The 19604-nt window shown below is 39.4% G+C and overlaps 2 protein-coding genes across 2 annotated transcripts in view; both read left to right on the forward strand.

The window, feature by feature from the left end:
- Positions 1-13588, forward strand: part of LOC108147131 (endonuclease G, mitochondrial) — a 45881-nt gene extending 32293 nt beyond the window's left edge. The window contains exon 4 of the mRNA XM_041709264.1: positions 13485-13588. The gene's annotated coding sequence lies outside the window, so the exon portion shown is untranslated. The remainder of the gene's footprint in view (positions 1-13484) is intronic.
- A 477-nt stretch (positions 13589-14065) lies between these two features.
- Positions 14066-19604, forward strand: part of LOC108136907 (irregular chiasm C-roughest protein) — a 64320-nt gene continuing 58781 nt past the window's right edge. Inside the window, exon 1 of the mRNA XM_017258365.2 lies at positions 14066-14169. Within this exon, the coding sequence (XP_017113854.1) occupies positions 14079-14169 (91 nt within the window). The 5' untranslated portion in view covers positions 14066-14078. The remainder of the gene's footprint in view (positions 14170-19604) is intronic.

Genomic DNA, 19604 nt, shown 5'->3' on the forward strand with positions numbered 1-19604 from the left:
ATGTACTCGTTAGTAAAAATATAATCATTTAACTAAAACTTTGTTAAAGTCTTTCCTTTTTTGTTAATTAAAGTGGTTGTACCGAAATACATCTTTTTTTTTGAAGAATTTTAGCCTGAAAAACCTATCTCTTGCTTACTTGGAATATAAAAGAGTGATGCAGACGTAGTGCATCAGCTATGAATATCAATAAAAATGATTAAATTTTTTACACAATCGGTTTTGTTTCCGCTGCTACTGAAAGCTAGTTAGATCCTGTCATGCTGCGGAGTTGTGCGAATCGTTTTCCCCGAGGACTACCAGAGTGCAGCGACATATTGAAATTTGATGGCGGCAGTGCACCGCTCGCAAATGTCCCTGGCGGCATTAATTTTATCAAAGTCTCGCTGGCAGAGTGTGTGTGTGCCTGTGCGAGAGCCCCTGTGTGTGGCAAGTAAAATTTGATCCGTTGCAACAGGACCGCGTTACAAAGGCTTCTGAGCTTCTGCGAGTGTGTGTACTAGCCCAAAGGTAAACAGCCAACACTGGGCCTTCCCCCGAACCTAGCTGAACTGAACTCGGCGGGTATTATAAATCAAAGCCAGGTGGCTGACACGCCCACAAGCAGTGGCGGCATAAGCTGCAGCATCCTTTTCATTTTGCCTACGTGAAATTAGTTGCGTAAATCCCAACACGAGAACGCACTCGACAGCAACAAATTAGGCAAAAAGCTTATGTAAGAAGGGAATAAAAATGAAGGCAGCTGGTAAACTATACGCCTAATAGTGGAGCGGTGTGTGCAATAAACCAGCTCAGAGCAAGTGGGATGGAGATACAGAGTGAGCGAGACGGAGACAGACACACATACACGTCTGTGCATGGGGGGCTCGTCTTTGGGGAAATTAAAGCGTGACAAAAAGTGCCAGGCTTCATGTTAATTTTCATTAAAATTATATTAACTTGTAACGTGGCTGGCGTCGTTGTTGTAGAGCAAAAAGTGAAAGAGATAGCCGCCCACATAAGGAGTGAGACGGGGGTATATACCCACACATATGGGCGAGTGAGGCGAGGCGACTAATTTTTAGTGTCCTTGCAAGTTTACCAAGGGATGGAGGACATAAAAGGGGCGCAAAAAGCGAGTTCAAGTCCTGCGGGACACTTAAAATATTTAAATGCGCAAAATAATAAATTAGAACATTTTTGTGGCCCCAAAAACCTCACTCCCCGTAAAAGAAGTGGGCAGTCACAATGACCCTGTACTTTTCCCCCTCTTTGGGGTAATGGGTTAGCCGGGAGGAGGCTGGGACATGAAGACCTTGCCCATGTTCGTGTCGAGGTCCGACACCAAACATGACAGGGCTCAACTGGGTCACTTGGCTTCAGAGCGGGAAAAACTGGGCTAAGCGAAGGCAAAAGTACCTAAATTACACAGAAACTGTATGACCGAGGTAACGCAAGTAATTATATGCAGGAATGCAAAAGAATGGGTGTTTCGTAATTATTTATAAATCTTGTCCAGTTTAGTAAGCTAAATAAGTTGGGATTTGAATCAAAGGTACTCTCAAACTAACTGGTGGTTATAAATGTTCAAAAACATTTTAAGGCTATATCGCAAACTATAACTTAAGGATTAAGGGTTTTCTACAATGTCGAAAAATATTAAAGAATATTGTTGAATATTAAACTATTTTTATTAGCTTCCTTAACTTAATTAAATATCCCAATTTAGAATTAACAGATGAACACAGTTTTTTTTTTGCGTACCATAGTTATTAACGAAGCATTTTAAATATTAAAACAGAGCGTAGGATTTTGTCTAAGTAAATTTGCTATAAAGTGTGTAGTAGCTCGTATATGACAAATATCTATTGTTATTCCGATTCTCACACCTGAGAGCTGTGGCAGCAGTCATAACCATTTTGTCTCTCTTTGCCCAACATAAACATTCATCTAAACATTTATTTACACTTGAAGTGGCCCAAATTTTTGCCCCAGCACGTCGGCCACATCTGTCATTATTGTAATTGTCAAGTGTGCAGCCGTAGAGAAACATTCGTTGGGCTCCTATTGACGCTGAGAAATATAAACCATTATGAGTTGCTCTCGGTCATAATAACGTCGATGTGAATGTGAATGCGAATTGGAAGGCGAATGGGAATGGGAGTGTCTAGGTATGTGCTTTACGAGTCGGTTGGCGGCAGTTGGCCATTTATTATGTTGCCACATAAACAATATTTTATTTAACATCATTACCAAAGCGTGGGTGTGTTCGTGTACACACATCTCTGTGTGCTGTAGGGACAATAAAAATTGTCAGCTTCTGTTTGGCTTCTGCGTTACAGTCTTTCGCTTGGCAAGGACCACAAACCATGGACCGCATAGCGCTGTGAATTATTTCACGCTTTGCTTTATTATAAAACACTTTTATGTCTTCATATAACCCAAACATTTTGAGTGCCGCACACACATCTCCGCCAGATCTTCCGTTTCCGCTCTGGCATTGTTTCGGCGAGCTTTTCATTGCACATCCCACTTGTGCTGTAAACATAAATTTGACGCCGTAAAGAAATATCAAAAGTATTTCGCTTCGCTTCGCGTGACAATAAAGCGCATCATAATAACAATAAGTGAAGGTTCTGCTTTAAGGAGCCTTTCCGCCGAAGGCCTAGAAGTCGCACAAACACATTTCCACTCACGCACATGTCAGCTGTAAAAATTCGCTTCAGTTAATTAAAACAAAACATTTTCAATTTAAACAGGGCGGGGGGCGGGTGGTGGGGTGTTATGGCTGATGGCTACTGCAGCTGCTGCTCTTGCATAGATACATACAAGTACTCACATTGCAGACAATATACACACCATGCACATGCATAGCTATGTTGCAAGGCAGCTGGAAAAAGTGCAGCATACTTATGTGGCAACATCAGGTATGCGTGGGTCTGCAAAAGGGTGTGTGTGAGTGTGGCTGTCGGTGTGCATGTGCAGCGCCAGGAGTTATTGTCATTGCAGCTGTTGCTCTTACTGCTGCATTTTATTATTATTGTTATTTCAGCTGCTTCCAGTGTTGTTCCTTCTCTTGTCAACAGTTAGCGAGGCATCATGAATATATTAAAAAAAAAGTATTGTATTTGGTGTGGGCGTTTGACTGGCTGTTAACTTTATAATAAGCCCAAATTTTCATAATAGTTCTTAGGTGGAAAAACAATTTAAAGAATGTAGAACTACATTTTTATACCCTTGCAGAGGGTATTATAATTTCAGTCAGAAGTTTGCAACGCAGTGAAGGAGACATCTCCGACCCTATAAAGTATATGTCGGAGAACTAAATTCATCCCCTTGTAAGTCGTCATTGCTGGTGAATTGATCGTTTGGTTCTTGATTGCCTGAACTTAATTCTGGCAAATGCAGCGAGTCTTCGATGCCTTTGTTGCTCATAATTCTCTCTTAAGGACCAAAACACGTGTCTATCTCACGTCACACTACAAACCAGAGGAAAAGGAGAGACCAGACCTAGCAACGCATACGAAGCCACACTCGGCCTCAGCTCGCAAACTGAGTCCCCATTCTACCAAAACTAATATCTAGTATATCTAGTATACCAGCACAACCCATGGTCATACCTGTCGAAATGCTGCACTACATACTCTCCGACACGGCCATTCTGACATAGACACGTCCTCGTGTCTACAATAAACCTCTTTGTTTCATTCCAACATTATAATACTATTGAATACTTCAGAAAAACTTAACCAAGTAATCTCAATTTCATAGAATATTTCAAATCATTACGTTTTCTTATAAACCATTTCTTTCATTTACATTTCCAGTCAAAAGATCGTTTACACATTATCAAATTATAAATTAATCATTACAAATCATTAAGTCATAATCCATGAAACATATCTTGTCTTATACTAGCCAACTTTTGAATATTCATCAATCGCCAAACACATTGGCTCACGCATTTTATTATGCTCTCAGCTCGTCCATCGCCCAATACTTGGCTTCACGAATTCATCAACCACATCGCTCGTTCATCGCCCAATACTTGGCTTCACGAATTCATCAACCACATCGCTCGTTCATCGCCCAATACTTGGCTTCACGAATTCATCAACCACATCGCTCGTTCATCGCCCAATACTTGGCTTCACGAATTCATCAACCACATCGCTCGTTCATCGCCCAATACTTGGCTTCACGAATTCATCAACCACATCGCTCGTTCATCGCCCAATACTTGGCTTCACGAATTCATCAACCACATCGCTCGTTCATCGCCCAATACTTGGCTTCACGAATTCATCAACCACATCGCTCGTTCATCGCCCAATACTTGGCTTCACGAATTCATCAACCACATCGCTCGTTCATCGCCCAATACTTGGCTTCACGAATTCATCAACCACATCGCTCGTTCATCGCCCAATACTTGGCTTCACGAATTCATCAACCACTTTTCTAAAGCAACCTTCGATCATCGCCAATCACATGGTTTCACGACACTCTTCTGTTTCAAAAGACTTTTCTAACAGACTTTGTTCTTTAAAATTTGCATCAGGCTCTCTGAAATTTACACATCCTGTAACTTTCTCAAACTTTCGTGTTTGTTTTTTTTTTTTTTTTTTTTAACATGCTGTCTCCCTTCAATGCCTCAACGAAAGAACCTCTAAACTTTGGATCCGATTTCGTTTGCTGTTTCACACTGTTTTCCAGCACAAAGTAACCCATACTGAATCCAATTACCTTAGCCTTGCTTTCGTAAAATTTTGTTTTCTTATATCTTGTCAATTTCAGTTTCAGTATCGCTTCTAGGATTAGCCCCAGAGGCATAGCATTTAAACCAATCAAAAGTTCTAATGGACTACATTTTGTACTACGATTCACTGCGAAATCAAGGGCCAGCTGTACCTCCACTAGTGCTTCTTGCCACGACATAGAGCTTGTCTCAACAGCCGTCAATAGATTCTTAAGGGTTCTCATAACCCTTTCAACTTGACCGTTGACTCGACTTACACCTGTGGCAATTAAATGTAGATCTATCTATTGATAAGAACAAAATTTCATAAACTTTGAACCAGTCAAGCTTCGCCGCTGATCGGCAATTAGACGTGTTGTCACACCTTAAATTTCAGTGGGTTAATACAAGTATAAGCATCAATAGAGAAGGTGCAAAACAAATAAGCAAACTTAGTAAAAGCATTAATTGGAAACTAAGGATCAAAAATAATCAACACTGACTTGTTCGTTAATACAGTGATTATTCTTTTGCTAATTTCTTAGTGCTCTACACTCCAAAACAAGCTATTATTTTCAAATGTGAGAAAATACAAAAGGTTCAAAAATTGTGCAAAAACCTCGGAAATTTGCGAAAATACGACATCAAACCGATGAGCTGTCGTAATGTAGCGATTGATCTCGATGTTGCTTTAATTTTTCGCCGCGTTAACCAATGTACCGAACTATTGTTTTCAGAAAGAAACATTTTGAAATGTTAAATAAAAATTCATCTTTCACTAAAATTTCTATAACAATTTCCAACCGTTCTTTGAAACACAGAGAAAGCAATCTTTAATCTAAATGGCATCGATAGAAATTCATTCTTCCGATCAGGTGTAACAAAAGCAGTATTTAATTGTTCCGAGTGCATTGGAATCTAATGATATCCACTAGACATGACAAGAAAAGTGAAATAATTTGTTCCCCAAAGTCTAGCTACTTTATCTGATATCAGAGGTAATGAAATTTTATCAGCTACTGTATTTTTATTTAATTCACGATAATCAACTCAAAGTTTTGCTGAACCATTTATTTTATATTTACTTGGTCTGATAACTTTATACTCAATTAATTCTCTATTTTTGCCACGAACTAGCGCCCTCTCACTTGAACCAAATCTATATGGTCGCTTTTGAAGAGTCTTAGTTGATTCAACCAGTCAAATGCAAAAAAATAAAACAAAAACTATACCAAAAACATTGAACCAATATTTGTCTGCCAATGACAATATTTTTTTTTTTTGATTCCACAATTTGGTACTATGTGAAACAAAACTACCAAAGAATTTCCACCAACAATGATATAAATCTTGATTTTCGAAGTACTGTAGTACTGTACTTTCTTTAATTAATGAACACTTAGCTTCCGGATCAAATGTTATTGGAAATCTCTCACCATTAACCAGCATACTCAATTTAGGCTCCTCCATAGTGCACAGCTCCACTCTCTTCCGATCTTACTCCTAATCCGGTATTCTGCACTTTTTTTTGACAATTAGTGGCAATGTGTCCCGGCTCCTGGCATCTGTAACAAGTTACAGTTGGCCTTTCCTGATGAGACTTCCCAGAACGCCGCTCCTTTTCAGTTGACGAGAACTGAAATCCTAGTCCAGATCTGCAGTCTTGCTTTTTATGTCCTGGTTTTCCACACTGATAACATTTTAGATCAGCAGTTTTAGCTCGCTTAGTCTCCGGTTCCCAGTTTGGTGCAATAGGACGCTCCTTCAGTGCAGAAAATACTTGCAGCTCCGCTTGCAGCTCACGTCGATTGCTGATATGCGTTGTGTGTATCATTCGTTGTAAACGCCGGTCGAAATTAGCCATATGCCCAAGAATCAAAGCGATGGAAATTTGTTCACAATTTAAATTACGCAATTTTGTGCACAGTGACGTCACGCTGCGGCTCGCAAAAACAGGCAAGCTCTCACCGTTCCTTGGGCGACTATTTAGAAGATTAAAAATAACAGCGGCTGGCGTCTCTGAAGACTCGAAACGCTGCTCAAATAATTGCCGGAACTGTTGCCAAGTTATTCCTGGGTAGCATATTTGTGACAACCACTGGGCCGCTGTGCCTTCCAAGGCCTTACTCAGCGCTAATATAAGAGCGCTGTCACTTAGCGGTTTCGTTCGTAAAATTATGTCGACCGTAGCGCACCACTGCGTGGCATCCACCCCAGCAATGTCCGGATTATATTTCGGCAAGCAAATCTCGCCAGTCTGTTGTACTGTGCTCGCCGGCATCTGTAGTTTCTTAACCAGTTCCAGAAAATTCCGGTTTTGTTGCTCCAACAACGCGAAGACATCCCTTGACAAAGTTTGGTTAGGGCCGAATCCCACTTCTGATGTCGGAGAACTAAATTCATCCCCTTGTAAGTCGTCATTGCTGGTGAATTGATCGTTTGGTTCTTGATTGCCTGAACTTAATTCTGGCAAATGCAGCGAGTCTTCGATGCCTTTGTTGCTCATAATTCTCTCTTAAGGACCAAAACACGTGTCTATCTCACGTCACACTACAAACCAGAGGAAAAGGAGAGACCAGACCTAGCAACGCATACGAAGCCACACTCGGCCTCAGCTCGCAAACTGAGTCCCCATTCTACCAAAACTAATATCTAGTATATCTAGTATACCAGCACAACCCATGGTCATACCTGTCGAAATGCTGCACTACATACTCTCCGACATATATATATTCTTGATCAGCATCACTAGGCGAGTCGATCTAGCCATGTCCGTCTGTCCGTCTGTCCGTCCGTCTGTCCGTCTGTCCGTCTGTCCGTCCGTTTATATGCAAACTAGTCTCTCAGTTTTAAAGCTATCTGCATGAAACTTTCCCAAAAGTTGTCTTTCTATTGCAGGTAGTATTTAAGTCGGAACGAGCCGGATCAGACGACTATAGCATATAGCTCCCATAGGAACAATCGGAGAAATAAATGAAAAAAATTATAACTTTTCTGTTTTTTAATTTTTTGTTTAGTTCTTCCACATATAGCAATGGTTATATATTTCAGAATTATGGTTTAAATTTCATCAAAATCGGACGACTATAGCATATAGCCCCCATAGGAACAATCGGAAAAATAATTGAAAAAAAATTATAACTTTGCTGTTTTTTAATTTTTTGTTTTGTTCTTCGACATAAAGCAATGGTTAAATATTTCAGAATTATGGTAAAAATTTCATCAAAATCGGACGACTATAGCATATAGCTCCCATAGGAACAATCGGAAAAATAAATGAAAAAAAATTATAACTTTTCTGTTTTTTAATTTTTTGTTTAGTTCTTCGACATTTAGTAATGGTTAAATATTTTCGATTTAAATTTCATCAAAATCGGACGACTATATCATATAGCTCCCATACAAATAATAAAAATATATAAAAGAACAATCAAATAATTAAGCTGCAAATCGTCATAGCTTCAATGTTTTTAAACATATACGCAAGTAAATCATAATTTTAATGTTTTCAAAAATATTTAATTCTTGCGATAGCTGCAAGGGTATATGAACTTCGGCTTGCCGAAGTTTGCTTTCTTTCTTGTTAAATCAAAAATAAACTGTGCTTCAACAATACATTACTATCATGATAAGAAGTACTTTCATTATTTTAATAAATATGAAACTAATTTAGATTTCTGAGTTCGTGTTTAATTTATTATAAATTAAATTTAAAGTGCACAAAAAAATGTATACGACCATGTATACCATGTATAACATTTATAAATATTTGGCTTAGGAAAAATAAAGCATTTTAGTTTTTCAATACAATGAAAACTTGAACACAACTATTCGAAACATAATGTTTTGATTTCACTTTGCCAAAAATCGATAGTAATTAAAATATTAAAAATATTTTAAAATATGTAAGGCCAATAACAAGAAAAAACAGTTAAAGTATAAAAACAGTATCGATTTTTGTTTCCCAAATTTTTGACTAATCAATGAGTATGCAAACGCCTTTTCGTTCGCGTTAATTGCTGCCAGTGCTTCGCATTTCTGAGACCGAACATGCAATCAATCAATCAATCAATCAGTGGACACACGTTCAACATGATTAGACTTCGTCCCGTTTAATTAGTCCGTGGTCAGTGAGAGCCGTGAAAAAGTTGTTAACACCGGGGCCAACACGGCAATTGTTTGTGCCGTGTCCGAAGTGGTTTAGATTAATGGTTAGCCCGAGCTAAAAGCGCAGAGGGTGGATAAGTAGGTCATTTTCACGTGTGCATGTCGCTTATCACTCTTTTAGTAGTGGCTCCCTTTTCACTATTATATCTTCACTGGAAACTAAGCCAAGAAATGTTAGGAATCATTGAACAAATTTAATTTTAAGGCTATAGAAGCACAAAATAAAACTGCAATGAAATTAAACCTTAAAGAAAACCATAAGTAACTGACTAGTTGGTTAAATTAATGGTTTTTTTATCAATCAAGAGTTATGTTTAAAAGAAAATGATTTTTGTCTTTTGACTTAAATTAAAGAGCAAAATTTACGGAATGATTAAGCCAAGAAGTTGCTTCCTTCCCTAACCTTTTCTCAGTGTTTTCCACATTCCGTTCTCGCTCAATTTCTCTATTAAAAATCGACTCAGTTTCATAATTTACGTTTCCCCCACAGCTGAAACCAACCAAACTCTGGGGGAGCGTGGGTTGAATGGAGCCATAAAAGTGGACATAAATAGCTTCCCGGTGGGGCATAGATAAACCCTCAGACGGAGTTCTCTGTCCCTTTCCAGCGACCCCTCTGCGCAAGACGCAGACAAATTATGGACAAATTATGTCGACCTGGAAATGAGCAGCGGGCAAATGCGAGCCTGGTTTCAGCCTCATTATATAGCTGGCTGCTTCCTACGCTGCCCACCCACCACCTAGTATCCACCACCCACAACCCACACACCCCCACCATTCTGTTTGCCTGCGTTGTCGTCTGTTTGGCTTTTGGCTTTGGGGCTGCGGCTTGGCCATATTTAAATCGCAGGAAGTCAGCGCCAGGTTAGCTACGGGCTATAATATCCCATGTGCTCCTATACACACACTTGTGTGTGTGTTTGTGTGTGCCCTAGCGTGTGTGTGTGTGAGTGCTGGTGGCCACTTCCGGTCGTTTGTCGCCATTTTCATAATGTCTGCCTTTGGCCCGTAGGCGTTTGTTGATTTAGTTCTGCCTTTTATTTCTCGCACTCGCACTGCTGACGCTGGGTTTTATTTCTTCTCTTGCAATTTACAAAACGGCAAATATTTAGGTCGCCACCAGCGAAGCTTGCTCGATTTTAAAAATGCAATTCAAGTTGCAAAAAATTTGTATATGTATTTGTACGAAAAAGTTTTAAATTTTTTTTTGCGTTGAGGGTGCTTGCATTGGGCCCCACTGCACAATTTGTTATATTATTTAGCGAAGTTCACTTGAGCGTGTAGTTGAAATGAAAATGGGCATGGTCCAGGCGCCGGAGGGTAAGAGCAGGTGGGGGAAGACGGATAAGCCGTGTCGGCAGTTTGGCGGAAATTGAAGCATACAAAAAAAAAATAAATAAATAAAAAAAAAAACAAACTAAAAAAATGAGAGGCAAGGAGAGCCAGAAGAAATTGTTGCAGTTGCAGGTGCAAAAGTGGAGCTCGACCACTCAAACCCCCGGCACATTCCGAAATGTTCCCCACGCTGTAAATATAAAACATAAAATATGCAGCAGACGAGAGACAGGCTTTTAAAATATTGCTTAAAATTTTATAGCAGGGGGGCGGTTGCAGCTGAAGGCGGGATATAATTGGAGTGCCCGGCAGCGAGTGGTAGAACGCCCCGTCTGCTAGCTGCTTTAAATTAATTTTCATTTAGTCAATCAATTTGTATGTTCTTCTATCCACTGTCAAATACCCACAAATCCCCTGACAAACGCAGATGGGAGTCATCTATCTATCGCAGGAAATGCAAATCATGTGCTGTGCTGTAAAAACAAAAAAAGAAAAGTGCAGGAAATCTGGAGTGGAGTAAAGCGAAACAAAAAACGTTTGGCAGTTTGAAAAGCATGTCAAGCGACTAAATTACCTTTATGCTGGATGCCACTTACTCAACCCGATCGCTTAAGTTTTCCCCTTTCGTTGTACCTTTTTCTTGCCCCATACTTATCGATTTCCTTGCCAGGCGACAGTTTTTCCACCGCAATTTTCGCGGCGGGTGGCTCCCATCCTGTTTCTCCTCCAGGTTCTTTGCTTTGTTTGCCGACTCCGACTTCTCTACCGCAATACCCCCCAAAAAAAAATCACTTACGTGTGTGCTTGTGCTGCACTTCCGGTTCCTGCACTGTCATTCGTCCTGGCTGCGTCTTTTTGCTTCGTTTTTCCTGCTGTTTGCTGGCCAGGCCTGCATTATGCATGTTGCTCGCAAAATTAATGTGATTTACAATTTAGACGATGTGCAGACATAAACGACACACAACACCGAAGGAGACGGGAAGGAGACCAACCAAAATGCTCGAGGGTCATGAACTAAGTTTATTGTGCACATTTAAATGAAATTGCCGCGCTCAATTTATACGCTAAGCGCCCAAAGGCATTGCTAGGTAACTTGCTATGAAAAAGTGAATAACAAAAAAGCTCTAGAAAAAGAAAATTTTTCTGGTCGAAGTTTCGAATACACTTTAAAGAAACATTTTTAGGATTTAAAGAGCATGGTTATACCAAAACTAAAATGTTCAAAATCGCTTTAATAATTATTTATACATTTAAAAATAAAGAAAATTTAAAAATACTTGTTTTAATTTAAATTCAGCATAACAGATTAATAAATTATTATCTGTCGAGTGTTCAAATGGAAATGTTTCAATGGAAAAGAGAAATTGAGGAAAGAAAAACTATGGCCACAGGCAAAAAACATTCAACCAACTTCACACTGACTACTCCATTTCCCCGGACTCCACAACCACTACCACCATCGCTTATTCATTTCGTTCGGTTCGGTTAGGTTTTGTTCCCCTTCTGCTTTTTGTTATTGTTTAACGGTGCCATAGTTTTATGGAATATTCGTGTTGTCCTTGCCAATGTTGTTGTTTTTACTGGTTACTGGCCTGGCATCGTTTTTGAAATGTGTGCATATTGTTGGAATAATTGACTAGGTTTTTGTCAATGGTTTTTGTTTGCTTGCCTGGTTTTTCAGCCGCTGCCATTGGTACTAGGACCTAATGTGCCATTTGTTGACTGTTTCTATAGGCATAGGCAAATGGGTTCACTGACTAGCCAAGTGACTTGGAATTTGTCGAGCTATGCATTTCAGAGAAAAAGCACTAGAGAATTATGACCTGTCTAGATCCAAATCACATCGGTTTATATTTGATTTTGGTAGTTTTAAAGGGATTTCAGAAGACTTTAAATATGTGCTGACTGGGAAACTCCTGAAAATGTAGAACTGTTAAGCTTAAACTCAAAATTCTGATTGCCTTTAAATCAATAGAGCTTTACTTAAGCTATGGGTACAAAAATATTTCAAAAATTTAATAATGTTTTAGCTGTAAAATAAGTGCTTATGAGACAAGGTAGGTCCTAAGAATTTTGTGTTTGTAGTACAAATGATGTCCTAAGAATGTCAACAATGATGTTATCACCCCTTAATCGTTCTTAACGTCGAAGTTCTTTCCTTATGTTTCTGTTGGAGTATACTCAGCTTGGAAAAACTAAACTTTCCCCCACAGAAACCCATTCACACAACCGAAGACACTCTCCGCCGTCAATCTCTTAATAAACACTTGCACAGCTCTTAATTACCCAATGCAAACTTGCTCAAGTAACACAACTTGTCCTTGAGGTGTGTAGGGTGTTACTGCTGGCACTACTTGTACCTGCTGCTCAGGTCGATCTGCTCCTCTGACCCATCGCACCTGCACCCACTTCCTGTCGCGTCCTCCTCTTAATTTTCCTCCTCCGGAAACCTTTTTTCCCAGGCGCTGGAGAACTTCGCTTGACTGGCTGTCATACAAGTTTGTCAGCTTGTTTGGCTGCGTGTTAAACAAAAACGTGGTAACAACTTTCAAGTCAAAGTTTTCTTGACTCTTTTGTCAATTACCGTTAGTTAGCAAGGTGGGTGTTGTGGGTGGCGAAGGGTAGATTCAGAGTTTTGACTGCTTAAGACCATGGCCACGCATTAGGCCATTGACAAGGCGATTGGGAATGTTATGTGGTAGAAATCTCTTGCTGTCTTTCCGTGTTTGTATCTTTGTTTTTTCCCCTACTGCTGTACTGAAAAAATAGTTCAGAGAGTATAAACCTAAATTAAGCTGAGTTGCAGACAAATTGTATGCTATTTGTACTATATTCATATCAAAGCAGTTTAAATTCGAGATTTGAAAATAAAAAATCAAAAATTTACCAGTCAAAAATGTACAGCTCAAGAAGTCAATAGTCGATTTTAGAATGGATTTTTTTTCCAGTGCTGTTTTACTCTGTGCTTCCTCAATTAATTCCCATTTAAGCTTAGGCTATTCGTTTGCGTAACCGAAGCAGATAGATGGAAGTTCTCCTGTGTGTGTCTCGGGCTAATCCATCATTATTGATTGGCATTAAGTTGTTTTCGGTGTGTGTCCTGGCATTATGTAATGGCCTTCGAATTAATGAGCATTTATTTATGGCGGAGCTGGGTCGAGAAATCCCCCAAAACGAACTGGCTAATTAAAACGCAACTAACCACATGAAACGACCGCTATTCCTGACTCACTCTAAAACTCTGTCTCTTTCTGTTTAATTGCAGTTATCACTCGGAAAGGAAAGGACACGGCTAAGCCTCAGGATGCGAGGAAAAAGGATTTGAAATTACATTTTTAATGCAGCCCAGGCAAGAAAAAGAGCGCGAAATGAGCAACACGTGCGCGCTTTATTTTAAATATTTATAAGCAGAGCAAACACACACACACAGCGAAACGCGCATCAACACACTGGCACACACACATATTTAGGTGACCAAAGTTAAGCCTCGTCAAATTCCATTAAAAATTCATCTTAACGGTTATGCGTTTTATACAAACAGCAGCTAAGGAGCCGAGCGGAAAAAAATGTTTGTAAATATTAAAATGAATTTATGTGCAGCGCAAAAGTTTTTAATTAAGTGAAAAGCGAAAACACGAGTGAAAACGATAAAACGCGCCGCCAACAAATCATTGCGACAGCGAATTCGAGCACAAGCTTAAATATTTGAAGCGATGTTCGAGGAGAGCGAGCCCAATTTATTTGCATATTTAATGCTCGTTCAGTGAGCCGCAATCAAGCCGAGCGCCGAATACTAACTAAACAGTAATCACCATCACCATCGCCATCAGCCAAGCGGATCGGGAGCAGAGTCATAGCCATGTCCATCACCGTCTTATTCCTAATCTGCCTGATCATGGGAGCTCTATCCTATGCAAATTCGCACGAGCATGCCGATGGCTTCAAGCCAGGTAAGTGATTAAATCAAATACAGTCTTTGCTGGCAGTTGGCTGTCGAAAATATCCGCTGATCAAATGTAATTAAAAATTGTTAATTTAACCCCGCAAATCTATAATTGTCCTGTTGTTTTCCCTGCTTTTTATTTTATTGGTAATTGTTTGCTGTACCATTTGCATATTTGCCTGGGTTCCGTTTCATTTGTAATGGCCATTTTTCATACCCACATTGTTTACTCGTATTTTTTCCAGCCTTCAGCCTGGCTTTAAATTGCAAGAGTTTTTTGTTGTGAAACTTTTATCATACGCAAAGGAAAAATAAAATGTAATTATGAAGCAAAAGTTATACACTTTTAATTAGTCGCTTGTGACATTGTTTTGAAGAATTTAAGTCAAAGAAAAGTCTGCTGAGAGATAAGGTTTATTTGACTAATTAGGCAGAAGACAAACATTTTGTTTGAGGACATTTAAAAATATGGTTATACTATATACATGTATTTTATTAAATTATCTGTATTTCTCCTTAATCAATTGATTCATTTCCCTTGACGCTCCGCCCTTAATTGAACATTTAAATCCATTGTTTGAAGTTCAGTACATATTTTTTCCGACCAAACATTTAAAAATGTGGTCAACCATTTTTAATCCGAAAGTGTCGTTTGCATAAACGAACAAAAGTTTTTCGAGCGAGAGGTAAAAATGTTTATATTAATGCGGAAAGAAAGAAATAAAATGTTGCAATTTTTACAACTTCATTATGTATACTGGATACTTTGTTGCTGTAGCTTTTTTCCTGGGCGACATGTGCGCACTTCCTTCCTCGCAGCACCATCCAGCAATAAACGCCAATACTGGCCACAAATCCACAAAAGCGTCACCTGTGTCACCTCGGCTGCTCCTGGATGCCAGGATGTCAGGATGCCGGGATGGCGGTATGCCCACCCCACCGGGCAGGATGTTGTTGGTCCCGCTCCCTGCGGTAGCTACTTTGGCTGACTGTTCTGCCTCACCGGTCTGAAGCTCAAAAAAAAATGTATAAATTCTCATTTTTATGTGTCTACGTTGGACTTTACATTAGCTTTGCCAGCGATGCTGCTGCCCTCGCTGATTATCCCCGGGGAGCTATAAAAAGAAATATAACATGGCACTATATATAGTATGGTAAATATATGTGCATTTGTTGTTATTTCACTGGATATGTGTGTAAAAATATATTTTGCTGTCCACTTTTGGCCAGGGGAATTTTTACGGCGTTGGCATGCGAAATTGAGTTAAACCATGAACATTATCATATTGCAAGGTTAACTTTATTTTACGGGTATAAATTATCGATCATTTGCGCTCGCTGCGCTGCGCAAGGTTTTAAAACGTGCTAGACGCACCTGGCACATAAATTACGTAATGGAAAATTAGAGACGAGGGTGGGCTGGCCCACTTGAGGAGCGCTTTAATTTCATTAGGCAACACTTGGCGCTTGAAGCTTCAAAGCACCGCCGCTTACATAATAATTAGTAAAATAAATTTCACCTAAATAAACAGAGCGAGAAAAAGGCAGCATCACTGAGAAAACAAACCATCTCTCGTCCCCCCTTCTATATGGTCCTATATCTCCGGGAAGGTGCGCCAAATGGCCACGTCAAACGCACGTTCACGACCCACTTACTCTGCGTCCTTTTCGCCAGCGAAGGACAGCATCCTTAGCAAATTATTTCCCATCATTTTTCACGCAAAAAAAGCGCACAAATTTTAGCGAGCTGGAGAAACATGCAAAGTGGCACGGCGCAGGACAGCAGCCAGTTGTCAACGGGCGTCGATGTCCGGGAAGAATAATACCAGCGGAATGGCTTGTAGGACGATGTCGTCGCTCGAATGAAATCTAATTAAAGGCCGCCGAACGTGCAGTTCCCGGACTGCAGTTAACGGCTCCAGCTGAATGCTTTGCAAAAACAGAGGGCCAGACAAGGGCAAATGTTTTGGTAACCAAAACGGCCGTTCTTGGCCAGAAAACGTGTCCATTGAAATTCAGGGGGGAGGTTTAGAGAACCATTAAAGCACATGCTTTGCTTTCAAATGTAATCAGGAACTTCGGAAATCAGAATCGAGGCTTGTAAACGGGTTTCCCTAAAACTAGGTATGGCTTTTGAGCTTTAAGAAGTATAACTTCTCTTGTTGTCTAAGAAATTATAGAAATCAAAAACATAGTTTAAATGTGTCTTCGTAAATAAGGCAGTTTAGCTTAACTTGCTACTGAACACTAAACACTTAACTGTCGGAAGAAAACAAATTCATAAAATACTGATTTAGGAATAAACGTTTTGTCCTTAAATTTAATATATTTCATTACCTAGTTTTCTATAAAACTAAAGAACGTCGAATTTATGTTTTACTCCCTTAGAATATGTGTTCTAAAAATGTTGATATCTTAAGAACGTCGTGAACTTTCAAGTCACACATTTTCCTGAGCTATGGTCCATTTCGACCGCCAGCATGGCTGCCAACACAAGCGAATTCTAATTCAATTTCGGTGACAGCACATAAATAAAAGAAACATTTTGAGTAGAAGCAGTCAAAACGAAAAAACTGTAAATGCAATTCCTTGGCAAAAACGACGGAGAAAACTGTAAGGATAAATACAGACGAAGTGGGGAAAAAGAGCACAAATGTCAGTTTTCCCAGGACTGGACCGGCCGCAACTACAACTGCCACTACGAAAATAACCCCCTGTGTTTGTGTGTATAATACCCTAACAACATTTCGACGAATCGTTTACCAATTTTTCTGACTGCTGCAAATCAAAAGCGAGAAACGACTGAAATTTCTCTGCAAACCAGGATCGGCAAAAAAAAACTTTTTAAATTAACTAAAAACAAGAAAGAAAGCAAACTTCGGCAAGCCGAAGTTCATATACCCTTGCAGCTATCGCAAGAATTAAATATTTTTGAAAACATTAAAATTATGATTTACTTGCGTATATGTTTAAAAACATTGAAGCTATGACGATTTGCAGCTTAATTATTTGATTGTTCTTTTATATATTTTTATTATTTGTATGGGAGCTATATGATATAGTCGTCCGATTTTGATGAAATTTAAACAATAATTCTAAAATATTTAACCATTGCTATATGTCGAAGAACTAAACAAAAAATTAAAAAACAGCAAAGTTACAATTTTTTTCAATTGTTTTTCCGATTGTTCCTATGGGAGCTATATGCTATAGTCGTCCGATTTTGATGAAATTTTAAACATAATTCTGAAATATTTAACCATTGCTGTATGTCGAAGAACAAAACAAAAAATTGAAAAACAGCAAAGTTATAATTTTTTTTCAATTATTTTTCCGATTGTTCCTATGGGAGCTATATGCTATAGTCGTCCGATTTTGATGAAATTTAAACCATAATTCTGAAATACTTAACCATTGCTATATGTCGAAGAACTAAACAAAAAATTAAAAAACAGCAAAGTTATAATTTTTTTTCAATTATTTTTCCGATTGTTCCTATGGGAGCTATATGCTATAGTCGTCCGATCCGGCTCGTTCCGACTTATATACTACCTGCAATAGAAAGACAACTTTTGGGAAAGTTTCATGCAGATAGCTTTAAAACTGAGAGACTAGTTTGCATATAAACGGACGGACAGACGGACAGACGGACAGACGGACGGACAGACGGACATGGCTAGATCGACTCTACTAGTGATGCTGATCAAGAATATATATACTTTATAGGGTCGGAAACGTCTCCTTCACTGCGTTGCAAACTTCTGACTGAAATTATAATACCCTCTGCAAGGGTATAAACAGCAAACAAAAAAAGTGGGTGGGTGGCATTGGGGTGGTTGGGACACGTTGTCGCTGGTGTTGGCATTCGGTTTGAGGATTTTAGAGCAAAGTGGAAAACTTTTAGTGGCATGTTTACAAAATAAACTTCAGCTTGCAAAACGGGCAGAAATAAAGAAAAATGCTGATTGCTACCAACAACACAGTGTGGCCGAAAAAAAATGATTATGATGCGTGGGTGGTTGGCGGTGGGTGGATTGCCTTCTCCTATGTATCAGCTGACACACATTTTCGGGGCAAGGTAAGAACAGCGAAACCCGGCTTTGCCAACTTTTGTTTTGTTTGTTGTCACTGTCACTGTGTGTAGGCCAGAAAAGTTTTTTACACCAGTTTTTATACTGCTCATTTTTTTTGGAGGGAACGTTTCGTGTCCCCACTGTTATTGTTGTTGCTGCTGCTTTTTCTGCTGACAGTTGGGCAAACAAAGCATAATTTTTAATCTGGCCGGGCAAACATTGTTACATATGCGACACACACTCACCGAGTCCGCCCCAATAAAAGAGGAAACTCCACCTGAACATGGCTTTTAGCTTGATTGTTGATGGGCCACAGCAAAAACAGCAGCGGCAGCAGCAGCAGCAGCAGCAGTAGCAGCAGCAGTAGCGAAAAATGGAGAAAATTATGTTTATTTGGCTTTGGCCCCGATTTGTTACGCATACGCAGCGTATGATGCCGTACGTGACAATATCATCAAGTTGGGCTCCGTGAATTTGTTGATTCAGAGTTTTTCAACTCTGTGCTTTTATAAAATGGTTTATGCCCCGTATGAAAAACTAATTAACAACGTTGCTAGCGATAAACTTGTACCAAAATATTGTTTATTATTTTCGTTCGAACAATGGAACCTTATGAATTTCTTAATTTTAAGCTGTTGTACCCCGAAAAGAGTAAACTTTGTAGTTTTATTATTAATCACAGAAAATAAGAGGTCAGACATGTATTGAAAAATAAAAACCGAAAAATATGAGGAGCAGAGTATTTTGGAGTTTGTACTTAAAAATTTGCTTAGTATTTAATTTAGTTTTTTGTTATGATTGCTTTAAAGTTGCACAGAGCTGAAAATTATGAACCTGTCTGAGGATCGGGGAACTCGGAGGTAATGTCAAATATGACAGTTATTGGCGTCATTCAGTCGAAAAGCGTTACCGGCTTATTAATGCGTAATATGCGGTGGTCCGAGGGGCTGTTAAGCATTTGATTTTTCCCTGTCTGTAGTTGACATTTAATGACCACAGACAACACACACCGCACACATGTTATTTGCGGTTCGGCGTTTAAAATTCAAGTTCAGGGCGGTTCTGACAGGCCGACAAACAGCTGCCACTGACAGGCAGACTGGTGTGGGTGTGGGTGTGCAGTCCCTTGTCTAGACCGCTTCGTTTGCCTGAAAGGGCCGCCCATTCAGGCATGACAAATGGGTCCTCTGAGCTGGCGAATACCGGGCTTTGAACGGGTTGTTTGCAAATTTCTTAACACGAAATTAGTCGCCATAAACAAATGGCAAACAAACTGCAGCAGACGAGAGACAGTTAGTTGGGTCTAATCGAAAGCAAATAAAATGCATGCCATACCTGCATGCCATAAACTGTCACTTGCATTGTGCCA

This window comes from Drosophila elegans, unplaced genomic scaffold (genome assembly GCF_018152505.1).
Source record: "Drosophila elegans isolate 14027-0461.03 unplaced genomic scaffold, ASM1815250v1 contig_476, whole genome shotgun sequence".
Taxonomy (NCBI): Eukaryota; Metazoa; Arthropoda; class Insecta; order Diptera; family Drosophilidae; genus Drosophila; species Drosophila elegans.